The sequence below is a fragment of the Hypanus sabinus genome, unplaced genomic scaffold, assembly GCF_030144855.1.
Source record: "Hypanus sabinus isolate sHypSab1 unplaced genomic scaffold, sHypSab1.hap1 scaffold_244, whole genome shotgun sequence".
Classification (NCBI taxonomy): domain Eukaryota; kingdom Metazoa; phylum Chordata; class Chondrichthyes; order Myliobatiformes; family Dasyatidae; genus Hypanus; species Hypanus sabinus.
This window is the reverse complement of record NW_026780560.1, coordinates 238,377-256,145: the sequence shown is the minus strand read 5'-3', so window position 1 is coordinate 256,145 and position 17,769 is coordinate 238,377. Positions and strand designations below refer to the sequence as shown.

Here is a 17,769-nt window from a genome sequence, read left to right as displayed (position 1 = left end):
GTCCCCCGTTCACCCGCGGTGTCCTCACCATCTCCGGTAGGCGGTACACACGTCCCCCGTTCACCCGCGGTGTCCTCACCGTCTCCGGTAGGCGGTACACACGTCCCCCGTTCACCCGCGGTATCCTCACCGTCTCCAGTAGGCGGTACACACGTCCCCCGTTCACCCGCAGTGTCCTCACCGTCTCCGGTAGGCGGTACACACGTCCCCCGTTCACCCGCAGTGTCCTCACCATCTCCGGTAGGCGGTACACTCGTCCCCCGTTCACCCGCGGTGTCCTCACCATCTCCGGTAGGCGGTACACACGTCCCCCGTTCACCCGCGGTGTCCTCACCATCTCCGGTATGGGGTACACACGTCCCCCGTTCACACCGCAGTGTCCTCACCATCTCCGGTAGGCGGTACACACGTCCCCCGTTCACCCGCGGTGTCCTCACCATCTCCGGTAGGCGGTACGCACGTCCCCCGTTCACCCGCAGTGTCCTCACCATCTCCGGTAGGGGGTACACACGTCCCACAGTGACAACACCATCGTCCTCACCGTCTCCAGTAGGCGGTACACACGTCCCCCGTTCACCCGCGGTGTCCTCACCGTCTCCGGTAGGGGGTACACACGTCCCCCGTTCACCCGCGGTGTCCTCACCATCTCCGGTAGGCGGTACACTCGTCCCCCGTTCACCCGCGGTGTCCTCACCATCTCCGGTAGGCGGTACACACGTCCCCCGTTCACCCCCGGTGTCCTCACCGTCTCCGGTAGGCGGTACACACGTCCCCCGTTCACCCGCGGTATCCTCACCGTCTCCAGTAGGCGGTACACACGTCCCCCGTTCACCCGCAGTGTCCTCACCGTCTCCGGTAGGCGGTACACACGTCCCCCGTTCACCCGCAGTGTCCTCACCATCTCCGGTAGGCGGTACACTCGTCCCCGTTCACCCCGCGGTATCCTCACCGTCTCCAGTAGGCGGTACACATGTCCCCCGTTCACCCGCGGTGTCCTCACCGTCTCCGGTAGGGGGTACACATGTCCCCCGTTCACCCGCAGTGTCCTCACCATCTCCGGTAGGCGGTACACACGTCCCCCGTTCACCCGCGGTGTCCTCACCGTCTCCGGTAGGCGGTACGCACGTCCCCCGTTCACCCGCGGTGTCCTTACCGTCTCCGGTAGGCGGTACGCACGTCCCCCGTTCACCCGCGGTGTCCTCACCATCTCCGGTAGGGGGTACACACATCCCCCGTTCACCCGCGGTGTCCTCACCGTCTCCGGTAGGGGGTACACACGTCCCCCGTTCACCCGCGGTGTCCTCACCGTCTCCGGTAGGCGGTACACACGTCCCCCGTTCACCCGCGGTGTCCTCACCGTCTCCGGTAGGCCGTACACACGTCCCCCGTTCACCCGCAGTGTCCTCACCATCTCCGGTAGGCGGTACACACGTCCCACGTTCACCCGCGGTGTCCTCACCGTCTCCGGTAGGCGGTACACACGTCCCCCGTTCACCCGCAGTGTCCTCACCATCTCCGGTAGGCGGTACACACATCCCCCGTTCACCCGCGGTGTCCTCACCGTCTCCGGTAGGCGGTACACACGTCCCCCGTTCACCCGCAGTGTCCTCACCATCTCCGGTATGGGGTACACACGTCCCCCGTTCGCCCGCGGTGTCCTCACCATCTCCGGTAGGCGGTACACTCGTCCCCCGTTCACCCGCAGTGTCCTCACCATCTCCGGTATGGGGTACACACGTCCCCCGTTCGCCCGCGGTGTCCTCACCGTCTCCGGTAGGGGGTACACACATCCCCCGTTCGCCCGCGGTGTCCTCACCGTCTCCGGTATGGGGTACACACATCCCCCGTTCACCCGCAGTGTCCTCACCATCTCCGGTATGGGGTACACACATCCCCCGTTCACCCGCGGTGTCCTCACCGTCTCCGGTATGGGGTACACACATCCCCCGTTCACCCGCGGTGTCCTCACCATCTCCGGTAGGGGGTACACACATCCCCCGTTCGCCCGCGGTGTCCTCACCGTCTCCGGTAGGCGGTACACACGTCCCCTGTTCACCCGCGGTGTCCTCACCGTCTCCGGTAGGGGGTACACACGTCCCCCATTCGCCCGCGGTGTCCTCACCATCTCCGGTATGGGGTACACACATCCCCCGTTCACCCGCGGTGTCCTCACCGTCTCCGGTAGGCGGTACACACGTCCCCCGTTCACCCGTGGTGTCCTCACCGTCTCCGGTAGGCCGTACACACGTCCCCTGTTCACCCGCGGTGTCCTCACCGTCTCCGGTAGGGGGTACACACGTCCCCCGTTCGCCCGCGGTGTCCTCACCATCTCCGGTAGGCGGTACGCACGTCCCCCGTTCACCCGCGGTGTCCTTACCGTCTCCGGTAGGCGGTACACACGTCCCCCGTTCACCCGCGGTGTTCTTACCGTCTCCGGTAGGCGGTACACACGTCCCACAGTGACAACACCATCGTCCTCACCACACAGCGTCCCAACGAGGGCACGTCACATACAGTCCAACACACATTTCGTCACACACAATCTCAAACACAATACTGTCACACACAGTCTGAAATATACCCTATCTCACACAGTTGAAAACACAGCCCTCTCAAATACAATCACAGATTGACACCCTGTCATATACAGGCACATGGGGTCTGACACCCCGGCTTCTCTCTGTTTGCAGGCGTAGAGAGCATAGGTGTCTACGAGCTGGTGCTGCGTGGGATTCACTACCGTGTAGAGCCAGGTGCTGCGTTGTACGAGCGCAAGTTTCGTCTGCTGTGTGGGGAGATGAACGGGCGGTATGTTAGCAACGAGTTCACTGTAGAGGTAAGGTGCAAGAGCAGTGTCGAGGGAGTGTCACTCGCTCCCGAACCCTGTCCCTCCATAATACACTGTTGAGGGAGTGTCACTCGCCCTCTAAACCTCTCCCAGCAGACCACACTGTCGAGGGAGTGTCAATCCCCCTCAAACCCTGTCCCTCCATAATACACTGTCGAGGGAGTTCACTCCCCCTCAAACACTGTCCCTCCATAATACACTGTCGAGGGAGTTCACTCCCCCTCAAACCCTGTCCCTCCATAATACACTGTCGAGGGAGTGTCACTCCCCCTCAAACACTGTCCCTCCATAATACACTGTCGAGGGAGTTCACTCCCCCTCAAACCCTGTCCCTCCATAATACACTGTCGAGGGAGTGTCACTCGCCCTCAAAACATCTCCCACCAGACCACACTGTCGAGGGAGTGTCACTCCCCCTCAAACCCTGTCCCTCCATAATACACTGTTGAGGGTGTGTCACTCCCCCTCAAACCCTGTCCCTCCATAATACACTGTCAAGGGAGTGTCACTCCCCCTCAAACCCTGTCCCTCCATAATACACTGTCGAGGGAGTGTCACTCCCCCTCAAACCCTGTCCCTCCATAATACACTGTCGAGGGAGTGTCACTCGCCCTCTAAACCTCTCCCACCAGACCACACTGTCGAGGGAGTGTCACTCCCCCTCAAACCCTGTCCCTCCATAATACACTGTTGAGGGTGTGTCACTCCCCCTCAAACCCTGTCCCTCCATAATACACTGTCGAGGGAGTGTCACTCCCCCTCAAACCCTGTCCCTCCATAATACACTGTCGAGGGAGTGTCACTCCCCCTCAAACCCTGTCCCTCCATAATACACTGTCGAGGGAGTGTCACTCCCCCTCAAACCCTGTCCCTCCATAATACACTGTCGAGGGAGTGTCACTCCCCCTCAAACCCTGTCCCTCCATAATACACTGTCGAGGGAGTGTCACTCCCCCTCAAACCCTGTCCCTCCATAATACACTTTTCAGGGAGTGTCACTCCCCCTCAAACCCTGTCCCTCCATAATACACTGTCGAGGGTGTGTCACTCCCCCTCAAACCCTGTCCCTCCATAATACACTGTCGAGGGAGTGTCACTCCCCCTCAAACCCTGTCCCTCCATAATACACTGTCGAGGGAGTGTCACTCCCCCTCAAACCCTGTCCCTCCATAATACACTGTTGAGGGTGTGTCACTCCCCCTCAACCCCTGTCCCTCCATAATACACTGTCGAGGGAGTGTCACTCCCCCTCAAACCCTGTCCCTCCATAATACACTGTTGAGGGTGTGTCACTCCCCCTCAAACCCTGTCCCTCCATAATACACTGTCGAGGGAGTGTCACTCCCCCTCAAACCCTGTCCCTCCATAATACACTGTCGAGGGAGTGTCACTCCCCCTCAAACCCTGTCCCTCCATAATACACTGTTGAGGGTGTGTCACTCCCCCTCAAACCCTGTCCCTCCATAATACACTGTCGAGGGAGTGTCACTCCCCCTCAAACCCTGTCCCTCCATAATACTCTGTCGAGGGAGTGTCACTCCCCCTCAAACCCTGTCCCTCCATAATACACTGTCGAGGGAGTGTCACTCCCCCTCAAACCCTGTCCCTCCATAATACACTGTCGAGGGAGTGTCACTCCCCCTCAAACCCTGTCCCTCCATAATACTCTGTCGAGGGAGTGTCACTCCCCCTCAAACCCTGTCCCTCCATAATACACTGTCGAGGGAGTGTCACTCCCCCTCAAACCCTGTCCCTCCATAATACACTGTCGAGGGAGTGTCACTCCCCCTCAAACCCTGTCCCTCCATAATACACTGTCGAGGGAGTGTCACTCCCCCTCAAACCCTGTCCCTCCATAATACACTGTCGAGGGAGTGTCACTCCCCCTCAAACCCTGTCCCTCCATAATACACTTTTCAGGGAGTGTCACTCCCCCTCAAACCCTGTCCCTCCATAATACACTGTTGAGGGTGTGTCACTCCCCCTCAAACCCTGTCCCTCCATAATACACTGTCGAGGGAGTGTCACTCCCCCTCAAACCCTGTCCCTCCATAATACACTGTCGAGGGAGTGTCACTCCCCCTCAAACCCTGTCCCTCCATAATACACTGTCGAGGGAGTGTCACTCCCCCTCAAACCCTGTCCCTCCATAATACACTGTCGAGGGAGTGTCACTCCCCCTCAAACCCTGTCCCTCCATAATACACTGTTGAGGGTGTGTCACTCCCCCTCAAACCCTGTCCCTCCATAATACACTGTCGAGGGAGTGTCACTCCCCCTCAAACCCTGTCCCTCCATAATACTCTGTCGAGGGAGTGTCACTCCCCCTCAAACCCTGTCCCTCCATAATACACTGTCGAGGGAGTGTCACTCCCCCTCAAACCCTGTCCCTCCATAATACACTGTCGAGGGAGTGTCACTCCCCCTCAAACCCTGTCCCTCCATAATACACTTTTGAGGGAGTGTCATTCTCCATTGAATTCTGTCCTTCTAGAACACACCATCGAGGGACATCACCCCCCCCCCCAATCCTGTCCCTCGAGGTCACATTGTCGATGGAGTGTTACACCCCCTCTAACCCTGTCCCTGCATAATACATTGTGGAGGGAGTGTCAGTCCACCTCCAAAACGGTCCCTCGAGGTCACACTGTTGAGATAATGTCACTCCCCCTCTAATCCTGTACCTCCAGAGTACACTGTTGAGGGATTGTCACTCTCCCTCTAACCCAGTCCCTCCAAAGCACACATTCGAGGGAATGTCACTCCCGCTCTAATCCTTTCTCTACACGGTGCACTGTGGAAGGGGTGGTCACGCCCCTGGTAGTCGTTAAATATTTGTTTATTTGTTTAGATCCAGCCTGGAATAGGCCCCTCTGGTCCTCCGAGCCACGATGACCATAATCCCTGATTCAACCCCATCCTAATCATGGGACGATTTTCAGTGACCAATTACCCATCCAGCAGCCTCGAGGGAGGAAACCGGGGCCCCCGGGGGAAACCCATGCAGTCACGGGGGCTGGGGGGGGTGGGTGGGAAATCGCACAAACTCTGCGCTGACAGTGACAGGAATTCTCAAAAACATTGTTACGACGTCAAGGAAACATTCGCCACCGATTCGTGCTGACCAGCTTTCTCCTGTTCCTTTCGCCCACGCTTGGCTTGTTCCCACGGCCACCTAGGTGGCGTGAAGCCATGAGCACAAAGCGCCCGGCGGTCCCCGATCGGGGTTCGATCCCACTGCTGCTTGTAAGGAGGTTTCTCCCGTCACCAGCTGGGTTTCCTCTGTCTGCGGTGGGTGCCCCCACATTCTGGGAAACGCACAGTCCTCAGGAAGGGTCTCGGCCCGAAACACAGACGGTTTATTCCCCTCCATAGTCGCTGAGCTCCCCTGTGGGCCGTTCTGGATTTCCAGCGTCGGCAGAATCTCTTTTGCTTGCCGGTTAGGGTGAGTGTGTTGTGGGCGTGCTGAGCAGGGTCTGCAAACACGACACGTCACTTGTGGGCTGCCGAATCCTGGCTGATTCGATTCTACGTAAAAACCGACGCAGTCCACTCCACGTTTCAGTGCTGTGGTGAGAGTACGACAAACGAAGATACACTTCCTGCACCACAGCCCTGCCCAAGTGTTACCAATGTTCCTACCTCACCCGCTTCCCGTCTCCCTGATCCCCTCAAACCTGTGCCCTCAGCTTCTCCATTCATGTCATGTCTGTGCACTTTCGACCCCTCTCATACTTCTGCGAGTGGCGTCACAGGCAGGGAGCTTTTGGTGCCTCACACAAAACACTGGAGGAGCTCAGCAGCTCAGGCAGTATCTGTGGAAAAGAGTGAACAGTCGGCGATTCGGGTCGAGACCCTTCGTCATTGAGACAATCTGCAGACGCTGGAAATCCAGAGCAACACACACAAAACACTGGAGGAGCTCAGCAGCTCAGGCAGTATCAGTGGAAAAGAGTGAACAGTCCGACATAGAAACAGGAGCAGGAGAAGACTCACAGACACGAGACAGTCTGCAGATGCTGGAAATCCAGAGCAACACACACAAAATGCTGGAGGAACTCAGCAGGTCAGGCAGCATCTGTGGAAAAGAGTGAACAGTCTGACATAGAAACAGGAGCAGGAGAAGACTCACAGACACGAGACAATCTGCAGACGCTGGAAATCCAGAGCAACACACACAAAATGCTGGAGGAACTCAGCAGCTCAGGCAGTATCTGTGGAAAAGAGTGAACAGTCGGCGATTCGGGCCGAGACCCTTCGTCATTGGGTGCAGGAGTTGGGATGTTATGTTGAAGTTATACAAAGTGTTGGTGAGGCCAAACATGCTGTACCGCCTGCAGCTTCTGGTCACCTACCGTCTGTGGGAAAGACATCAATAAGATTGGGAAAAGTGCAGAGACAATTTACACAGATATTGTCAAAGGTTGGGGATCTGAGTTACTGGGAAAGGTTTGATCGGTTAGTGCTTTCACAAACTTGAGACAATCTGCAGACGCTGGAAATCCAGAGCAACACACACAAAATGCTGGAGGAACTCAGCAGGTCAGGCAGCATCTGTGGAAAAGAGTGAACAGTCCGACATAGAAACAGGAGCAGGAGAAGACTCACAGACACGAGACAATCTGCAGACGCTGGAAATCCAAAGCAACACACACAAAATGCTGGAGGAACTCAGCAGGCCAGGCAGCGTCTGTGGAAAAGAGTAAACAGTCGACAATTCAGGCTGAGACCCTTCATCAGGACAGAAGGGAAAGTCCGATTAAGAAGGTGGGGGAGTGGAGGAGGAAGTGCAAGGTGGTGGGTGATAGGTGAAACCGGGAGAGGGGGAGGAGGTGAAGTAAAGAACGGGGAAGTTTGATGGAAGAGATAAAGGGCTGGAGAAGGGGGATCTGATAGAGGGTAGGAGACCATGGGAGAAAGGGAAGGGATAGCAGCACCTGAGGCAGGTGATGGGAGGGTAAGGAGATGAGGTGAAAGAAGGAATGGTGAAGGGGGTGGGGGCAATTATCAGAAGCTTGAGAAATCGATGTTCATGCCAACTGGTTGGATGCTCCCCAGACAGAATATAAAGTGTTGCTCCCCCAACCTGAGTGTGGCCTCATCACGACAGTAGAGGAGGCCATGGACTGACGTGTTAGAATGGGAATGGGAAGCAGAATTGAAATGGGTGGCTACTGGGAAATCCTGGCGGGGACCGTTCCAGCATCGAAGAGAGATTTGGATAGGTTCATGGATGGGAGGGCTATGTCCAGGTGCAGGGTGAGAGGGAGGCAGGATGTCTGGTATGCATGGTCCAAAGGACCTATTTCTGTGCTCTAGTGATCTATGACTCTATAAGTTTCCCACAGACACTGTGTGCCCCCTCTTCAGGGAAGGACAGAACCCCAGGGGAATGACCTAACCCTGCAAGAGGGGATGGGCAGTCAGCTGATGCCCCTTTTATTCAGGGGTTGTGTAAGGTGGTGGAGGAGCTCAGCAGGTCTGGAAGCATCTGTGAGGAGAAATGGACCCGTGGATGGGTTACCTTGTTGGGTCCTAGGAGTGATCCCACTGCGAGGACTGTGGGGGGAGGAGAGATGGATGGTTGACATTTTGGCTGAAACCTTTCACCTGGACCAGGTATTGGAATTGGTTTATTATTGTTGACGTGTACCGAGATACAGTGACAATCTTGTCTTGTATATCGTTCACACAGATCACATCATTACACAGTGTATTGAGGCAGAACAAGGTCAAACAATAACAGAATTGGAATTGGTTTATTACTGTTGACGTGTACCGAGATACAGTGACAATCTTGTCTTGTATATCGTTCACACAGATCACGTCATTACACAGTGTATTGAGGTAGAACAAGGTCAAACAATAACAGAATTGGAATTGGTTTATTATTGTTGACGTGTACCGAGATACAGTGACAATCTTGTCTTGTATATCGTTCACACAGATCTCATCATTACACAGTGTATTGAGGTGGAACAAGGTCAAACAATAACAGAATTGGAATTGGTTTATTATTGTTGACGTGTACCGAGATACAGTGACAATCTTGTATATCGTTCACACAGATCACATCATTACACAGTGTATTGAGGCAGAACAAGGTCAAACAATAACAGAATTGGAATTGGTTTTATTATTGTTGGTGTGTATCGAGATACAGTGACAATCTTGTCTTGTATATCGTTCACACAGATCACATCATTACACAATGTATTGAGGCAGAACAAGGTCAAACAATAACAGAATTGGAATTGGTTTATTATTGTTGACGTGTACCGAGATACAGTGACAATCTTGTCTTGTATATCGTTCACACAGATCACATCATTACACAGTGTATTGAGGTGGAACAAGGACAAACAATAACAGAATTGGTTTATTATTGTTGGTGTGTATCGAGATACAGTGACAATCTTGTATATCGTTCACACAGATCACATCATTACACAGTGTATTGAGGTAGAACAAGGACAAACAATAACAGAATTGGAATTGGTTTATTATTGTTGACATGTACCGAGATACAGTGACAATCTTGTCTTGTATATCGTTCACACAGATCACATCATTACACAGTGTATTGAGGCAGAGCAGGGTCAACATTCTTTTTAACACTGGGGTAGAAGCCTGGTGGTACGTGCTTTCAGACTTTTGTATCTACTGCCCAATGGGAGGGGGAGAGGAGAAAATGCCCAGGATGGGTGGGGGTTTTTGATTGTACTGGTTGCTTCACTGAGGCAGTGGGAAGTGTAGACAGAGTCGGCGGAGGGGAGGGTGGTTTCCGTGATGTACCTAGCTGTGCTCACAACTTTCTGCAGTGTCTCACGGTCACAGACACATTCTGAGCTGTGATGCATCCACATGGGATGTTTCCTCTACAAATCGAGAGGGACGTGCCGAGTTCCTTCAGCCTCCTGAGAGTATATAGGCATTTTCAGCCGTAGTGTCCCAGTGCCGGAATGGGACAGGGTCGGTGATGTTCACTCCTCGGACTTCGAAACTCAAAAGGAGGATCACGCATCATATCACCGGCATATGTTGTGAGATTTGTTAACTTAGCAGCAGCAGTTGAATGAGATACGTGATAACATGGTAAAATGAATTATCGTAAATGTACATCAGTATATCAAATAGTTAAAACAGTGATAATAAAAAAATGTGAGGTAGTGTCCAAGGGTTCAATGCACATTTTGGAATCGGACGGCAGAGGGGAAGAAGCTGTTCCTGAATCGCTGTGTGTGTGCCTTCAGGCTCCTGTACCTCCTCCCTGATGGTAACAGTGAGGAAAGGACATGCCCTGGGTGCTGGAGGTCCTTAATAATGGACACTGCCTTTCTGAGACACCGCTCCCTGAAGACGTCCTGGGTACTGTGTAGGCTGGTACTCATAATGAAGCTGACCAATTTTATGACTTTCTGTGGCTTCTTTCGGTCCTGTTTAGTAGCCCCCCCCCCCCCCATACAGCCTGTCAGGATGCTCCCCACAGTAGCACTTTTCCAGGGTTTTAGGTGGAAAAGCAAATCTCCTCAGACTCCTAATGAAGTGTAGCCTCCGTCTTGACTTCTTTGTCGCCGCATCGAGATGTTGGGACCCGGTTAGGTCCTCAGGGGTACTGACTGACACCCAGGAACTCTCCCCACTTTGGTCTTACCCCTCCTGAAGCCCGCAGTCACTCACCCCTTTGGTCTCACTGACGTTGAGTGCCAGGTTGTTGCTGCGACTGTTCAGGTAGACCAGGAGTGCCTGGTCTCCTCTGTTCCCCAAAGTCAATGGCCAGCTCTTCCACTGTTCACGGACTTTGAGGGAAAGGTCATTGTAACGCCGGGTCACCGGGCTCCCATCTCATCGATATCCGAGTCCCTCGTCTTCTTGTGTGCCTTGCTCCGGATCCCCCGTGCCTTTCCCCGCTGTCCTCCTGCACCCCAGAGACGCAGCTGTCAGGGAGTGGGCCTGCAATGTCTGGCCCTCGCCGCTTTGATTTGTCTCACCTCGCCGTATGTTTCAATGTAGACGTGACAAATAAAGCCAAGCTTTGAAGTGAAGCTCATCTCTTATTCGCTAGCGGGCGATGCCATTTGCACCATTTCACCAAGCCCAGTGCTGTCCAGCCCTGGCAGTTCCCGGGAATACATCCGACTCCGCGCTCCCCCTTTCTGGGAACACCAGCGGGATGCGACGGGACCCCAAGAGAGGGGCGGGCAGTCACCTCAACCCGTCCCCACCCCTCCGGATTTTTGCGACGGGGTCAGAATCGGCTGAAGAAGCGCCCATGTGATAGGGCTTGTCCACTCTAGCCCCTCCCATCCTGATGTGTCTCCTACCACTGCAACGGGGAGAATTTTGGGGAGGGGTCGCCCTTGCCCCGGTCGTGGGGTCGGTGGGGAGGGGTCTTCACTCTGCCTAACACTGTGCCTAACTCTGTGACTTTCTGTTTCTTTCTTTCTCTTTCTCTCTCTCTGTTGTCCCATCCCCTCTCCTCCTCTCTCACTCTCTCCGCTGCTGCCTCTCCAATACTGCCCATTCTCGCACCTCTCTTCCCCTTGCCTCATCCTCTCCCCTGTATCACCCCTTTCTCTCTCTTGTTCTGTCTCTCTATTTCTGCCCCCTTCCTTCCCATTCCCTCCCACTCATCCATCTTCCCCTTCTCCACCTCTCCTCCCTCCTCACCTCTCAACCATTCGTCCCCGGTCTCTCACACCGTCACCCCTCCCTCACTCACTCCCACCTCCTGTCTACCCCCTTCTCTCCCATTTTCTTTCTCTCTCCTCATCTCACCCCCAACTCTCTTCGTCGCTCCGCCCCTGCCCTCGCTCTTTATCTCCCTCCCCTTCCGCTCCCTCTCTCCCCCTCCCCTTCTCCTCTTCCACTTTTGCCCATCTCTAATCCGCTTCATCACATTCTTCCTCATTCCCCCTCCTCCGCCGCTCTCCTCCCTCGCCCTTTCCTCCCCTTTCTGCTTCTCGCCCCCTCTCCCTTCCTGCCCTCTCTTCCCCTACCCCGACTAACCCCTCTTCCCCTTCGCGTGCCCGACAGCTGAACGTGCTCCACACCCTGGGATCCCCGGTACAACCCAGCCACCTACAGCTGGGACAACAGTTCCTGCACTCGGCTCACCGGGGGCACCCCGAGCTGGCCGGGCACCGGGTGGCTAGCACCCACCGCAGCTCAGGTCAGTCTGGGTTCACCGCGAGGTCAAAGCTCAGGGTAAATGTAGGGTCAAATTAACAAAAAAAAGTCATCACGTAGCGACCCCGAGATTCACTTCCCTGGGGGCATTCGCAGTACCTGCAGAGAAACAGAACAGAATCAGTGAAAGAGCTCCCCCTGCAGGACAGAGAGCCGATGTGCAGGCAATGAATGAACCGAGAACGGGGGAAGAGAAGCTGAACAAAGTTGTCCCCTCCGCTTCAAGAGCCTGATGGTTGAGGGGGTGACTGTTCCCGAACCTGCTAGTGAGGGTCCCGAGGTTCCCGTACCTCCATGGGTTGCGGGGAGTGGTTTTCCTTCGATGGGCTGGGCCGTATCCGTGACTGTGGGGGATTTTCCGTTCAGGATGCACTCCGTCTCGCATGTACAGAAGGAGTTCAAGCGGGGGAGTGGGGGTGGTGGGGGAGGGAGTAGTGGGAGTAGAAGGAAGAAGAGAGTGGGAGGGAAACGGAAGGGGAGGAGAAAATGGAGGGGATCCAGAAGGGGCAGTGGGAGATGGAGGGAAGGCAGGGGGAAAGGAGGAGGAGAGTGGGAGGAGCGGGAGAGGGGGGAAGAGGAGGCGGGGGATGAGGGAGGAGAGCGGAGGGACCGGGGAAGAGGGAGTGGGAGGTGGTGGGAGAAGAGCGGAAGGGACCAGGGGAAGAGGGAGTGAGAGGGGGAAAAGGGGGGGGAACAGGAGGAGGAGGAGTGGGAGGTGGGTGAGAAGAACGGCTGAGTGGTGGAGAGGGAGGAGGAAGGAGAAAGGGAGGGAGAGGAGAGGAATGGGGATGAGAAGGGTGAGGGGGAGTCAGAGTTAGGACAGGGAAAGGGGAGTGGGCAGTGGGGATGAGGTGGGGGACTTTGGGCTGCCCTCTAAACCCCCTCCCTCCTTTATCCTGCCCCTCCACTCACAGTGGTCCCCGGGGCCGCCACGGTCATCATCCTGGTCTGCGTCGCCTTCCTGGTCCTGATGGTCATCCTCGGAATATTCCGGATCCGCTCCGTCCGGCCTGGACCACAGGACACACGACGGGGGCAGGAGGGCGAAGCCTTCTGGGACGACAGTGCCCTTACCATCATTGTCAACCCCATGGAGGTGAGGAGGGAGTGAGAGGAGAGGGAGACAAGTTAGGGATGACTTGTGAAAGGCAAAGGAGGGATGATGAGGGAGAGGGGGCCGGGGTGGAGGAATGAGGGGAAGGAGGATGGGGAAGCAGTGTGGTGGAGAGATGGAGGGAGAGGAAAGGTGAGTGGGAGGGCTGAGGGGAGGAGGGGTGGAAAGATGAGAATAAGGGGGAGGAGGAGTGATGAGGGTGAGCAAGAAGGAGGGGTGGAAGTAAGGGGAAGGAGGGAGGGCTTGGTAGGAGTAAAGGGAAGATTGTGGGAGACAAGAGAGATGGAAGGAATGATGAAGGGAGAGGGGCAGGTTGTGATTGGGACGATGGCGGAGTGAATGAGGGAAAGAGGATGAGAAGGAGCAAGAGGGTGGGAGAGGAAGAGAGAAGGGAGAGTTCTGATGGAGGGGGGTGAGGAGGGAGGGAGGGAACAAGAGATGAGGAGGGGGAAATCTTGAAGGGCAAAAGGGGGCAAGGACATAAAGATGGAGGGAGGGATGCATGGAGGGAGGGATTGAGGGAAGAATGGAGGGAGGGAGGGATAAAAGGAAGCCATTGTGAGCCCATATTAATCTGCAACTTTTCTACCCCCTCTCACCCTTATCCTTCCCGTCCTCCTCCTCTAATGCACCATTTTCCCACTCCCCCTACCCCCACCTCCATCTCCTCCCGTCATCTTCCATTGCCTCTACCCCTTCCTAAACCCCCCTTTCCACCTTCTCCCCATACTCCCTCCCTGACCCCTGACCCCAGACCTATGAGCACCGGCAGGGGTCGGGGGAGGTGTCAGATGGTCACGACCCAATGACCCCAAGCTCCTCAGGGCAGGAGAAGGTGACCGGTTGCCAATACTGACCCCTCATCAACCCCTCCGTGACCCCAACTGCATCACCGTGACCTTTCTCCCAGACCGACAAACCACCGTGTGCCTGCGACGTGTGATCCCCGACCTCATCACATCAACCTTATCTCCTTGTACATCTCTGCCAACCTGACCCCTGAACCCAATAAGCACACAGCTTGTGCTCTCCACTACCCCTTCTCTCTCCTTCTAACCCCATCCCTCATCACTCCACCCCCTTCACCCCCCTCTCTCAACACCTGCCCCTCTCCACCCCCTCAAATCCTCTGGCCTCACTTCTTCCTCCCTCTCACCTCCTCTTCCTCTGACTTCTCTCCCTATCTCACTTCCTCTCCCTCACCTCCCCCCTCCAAACCCACCCTCCCCACTCTCCCTCCCCAGGTTCTGGTGTTGCTGGAGATGGCTGCTTCCCTGTCGCGCTATGCCCCCCCCAGGACTGGTCACATCCCCACTGACCCTCGTTCCCCTCTCCCTCGATGCCATCCCTCTCCTCACTCCTCCATCCTCTTTTCCAGGGAGCCCCACTCCCTCCCAAGACCCCACACCAGCAGGTCATCACCAGGAACAGGTTCAGGGAGGGAAGAGGGGCCAGTAGGGTGTGAGAGGAGAGAGAGAAAGGGGAGGGGAAGGTGGGAGAAGGAGAGGGCAGAAGGAGAAGGCAAAGGAAGAGGGTGCGAGTGAAGGCTTGCGAGATGGGAAAGAATATGGAAGCGAGGGAGGATGGGAGGGGCTGGAGGGAGAGAATGGTGTGAGTGTGGGGGGGAGAGAGGAAGAAGGAAAGGGTACTGGAAGCAGAAAGGATAGAAGAAGGATGGTGAGAGTGTGGGAGGGGGAGAGGGGAAGGAGAGAAGGTACTGGGAGCAGAGAGGATAGGAGAAGGATAGTGAGAGGGGGAAGAAGGAATGAGTGTACAGACAACAGAGAGGATAGGAGAAGGATGGTGAGAGTGTGGTAGGAAAGTACAGAAAACGAGAGAAGAATGGTGTGAGTGTAAAACAGGAGAGAGAGATTGTGCAATGGAGCACAGTGAAGCTCAACAACAGAGCTAGTGGGAGGGCAGAAGATAAAACAGTGCTGTCAAGGGAGAGATAGTGAGGAAATGGATTGAGAACAGAGAGATAGAGTGAGGGAGGGGATTGAGAAGAGAGAGTGAGAGAGAGAAAGACAGTGATGGAGTGGAAAGACAGGTTAGTGCGCAGAGGGGGTGGTGTGGTCCTGTGTATAAGAAATAATATTAAATCATTAGACAGGAATGGCATAGAATCGGAAGGTGTAGAGTCTCTATGGGTTGAGTTAAGAACTGGCAAGTTAAAAGGACCCTAATGGCAGCTGTATACAGGCCTCCAAACAGCAGCCAGGTTGTGGATTACAAATTACAGCAGGAGATAGAAAAGACGTGTCAGAAGGGCAATGTCATAATCGTTGGGGATTTTAACATAGAAGCGGATTGGGAAAACCAGGCCGGTACTGGACCTCGACAGAGAATTTGTAGAATGTCAAAGAAGAGCTTGTTGTTGGGCCCATTGGGGAGCACCTGTGCTGGATTGGGTGTTGGGCAATGATCCGGAGGTGATAAGAGAGCTTAAGGTTAAGGAACCCTTAGGGAACAGTGATCACAATATGATCAACTTCATTTTGAAATTTGAGAAGGAGAAACTAAATTCCACTGGGTTGATATCTCAGTGGAATAAAGGAAATTACAGTGGCATGAGGGGGAACTGGCCAAAGTTGACTAGAAAAGGACACTAGCAGGAAGGGCAGCAGAGCAAGACAGATATATTACAAATAAAAAGAAATTTTCAAATGGAAGGAGGACTCCACCATGGCTGACAAGTGAAGTCAGAGCCAAAGTAAAAGCAAAAGAGAGGGCATACAAGGAAGCCAAAGCTAGTGGGAAGATAGAGGATTGGGAGCTTCTAAAAACTTACAGAAGGAAACTAAGGTCATTAGGAAGGAAAATATGAATTATGAAAGGAAGCTGGTGACTAATATCAAAGAAGATAGTAAAAGTTTTTTTAAAGGGTAAAAGAGAGTCGAGGGTAGATACAGGACCAATACCAAATGAAGCTGGGGATATTGTAATGAGAGGCATAGAGATGGCAGAGGAACTGAATGTGTATTTTGCATCAGTCTTCACAGTGGAAGACATCTGCTGTTTACCGGACATTCAAGAGTGTCAGGGAAGTGAAGTTTGTGCAGGGAAAATCATGACTGAGAAGGTGCTCAGGAAGCTTAATTGTCTGAGGGTGGATAAATCTCCTGGACCTGATGGAATGCACCCTCGATTTCTGAAGGAAGTAGTTGGAGAGATTGCAGAGGCATTAACAATGAACTTCCACGAATCAATAGCTTCTGGCATTGTACTGGATGACTGGAAAATTGCAAATGTCACTCTGCTGTTTAAGAAGGGTAGGAGGCAGCAGGAAGGAAACTATAGACATGTTAGGCTGACATCAGTGGTTGGGAAGTTGTTGGAATCGATTGTTTGGGGTGAGTTTATGGAATACCTGAGACACATGACAAGATATGCCAAAACCAACATGGTTTACTGAAAGGACAATCCTGCCTGACAAACCTACTGCAATTTTTTGAGAAAATTACAGGCAGGGTAGTTAAAGGAGATGCAGTAGATGTGTTGTACTTGGATTTTCAGAAGGCCTTTGACAAGGTGCCGCACATGAGGCTGCTTAGCAAGACAAGAGCCCATGGAATTACAGAAAAGTGACTAGCGTGGTTGGAGCATTGGCTGGTCAGCAGAAAGCAGAGAGTGGGAATAAAGGGATCCTATTCTGGCTGGCTGCCGGTTACCAGTGGAGTTCCACAGGGACCGCTGCTTTTTACAATGTATGTCAATGATTTGTGCTATGGTATTAATGGATTTGTGGCTAAATTTGCCAATGATACAAAGATAGGTGGAGGGGTCAGTAGTGCTGACAAAATAGAGAGTCTGCAGAGAGACTTGGATAGTTTAGGGGAATGGGCAAAGAAGTGGCAAATGAAATACAATGTTGTAAAGTGTATGGTCATGCGCTTTGGTGGAAGAAATAAATGGGGAAACTATTATTTAGATGGGGACAGATTTCAAAATGCAGAGATGTAAAGGGATTTGGAAGTCCTTGTGCAGGACACCCTAAAGGTTAACCTCCAGGTTGTGTTGGTGGTGAGGAAGCAATGTTGGTATTCATTTCTAGAGGTATAGCAGATAAGAGGTGGGTTGTGATGTTGAGGCTCTACAAGGCACTCGTGAGACCACACTTGGAGTATTGTGTGCAGTTTTGGGCTCCTCATTTTAGAAAGGATATACTGACATTGGAGAGGGTTCAGAGAAGATTCATGAGAATGATTCCAGGAATGAAAGGGTTACTGTATGAGGAATGTCTGGCAGCTCTTGGGCTGTATTCCCTGGAGTTCAGGAGAATGAGGGGGGGGATCTCATTGAAACATTACGAGTGTTAAAAGTCCTGAAGAGATTGAATATGGCAAAGTTATTTCCCATGACAGGGAATTCTAGGGCAAGAGGAAATGACCTCAGGATTGAAGGACGTCCATAAAGAACAGAGATGTGAAGAAATTACTTTAGTCAGAGGGTGGTAAATCTGTATCATTTGTTCTCACGAGCGGCTGTGGAGGCCAAGTCATTGGGTGCATTTAAGGCAGAGATAGATTCTTGATTAGCCAGGGCTTCAAAGGGTATGGGGTGAAGGCAGGGGAGTGGGGATGACTGGCAGAACTGGATCAGCCCTTGACTGAATGGT

General features: G+C 53.8%; 1 protein-coding gene across 1 annotated transcript in view; it reads left to right on the top strand.

Moving 5' to 3' along the window:
- Positions 1-17,769, top strand: part of clstn3 (calsyntenin 3) — a 383,889-nt gene that overhangs the window by 143,835 nt on the left and 222,285 nt on the right. Inside the window, exons 15-18 of the mRNA XM_059960279.1 lie at positions 2,691-2,836; positions 11,885-12,020; positions 12,952-13,133; positions 13,906-13,986. Of these exons, the coding sequence (XP_059816262.1) occupies positions 2,691-2,836; positions 11,885-12,020; positions 12,952-13,133; positions 13,906-13,986 (545 nt within the window). The remainder of the gene's footprint in view (positions 1-2,690; positions 2,837-11,884; positions 12,021-12,951; positions 13,134-13,905; positions 13,987-17,769) is intronic.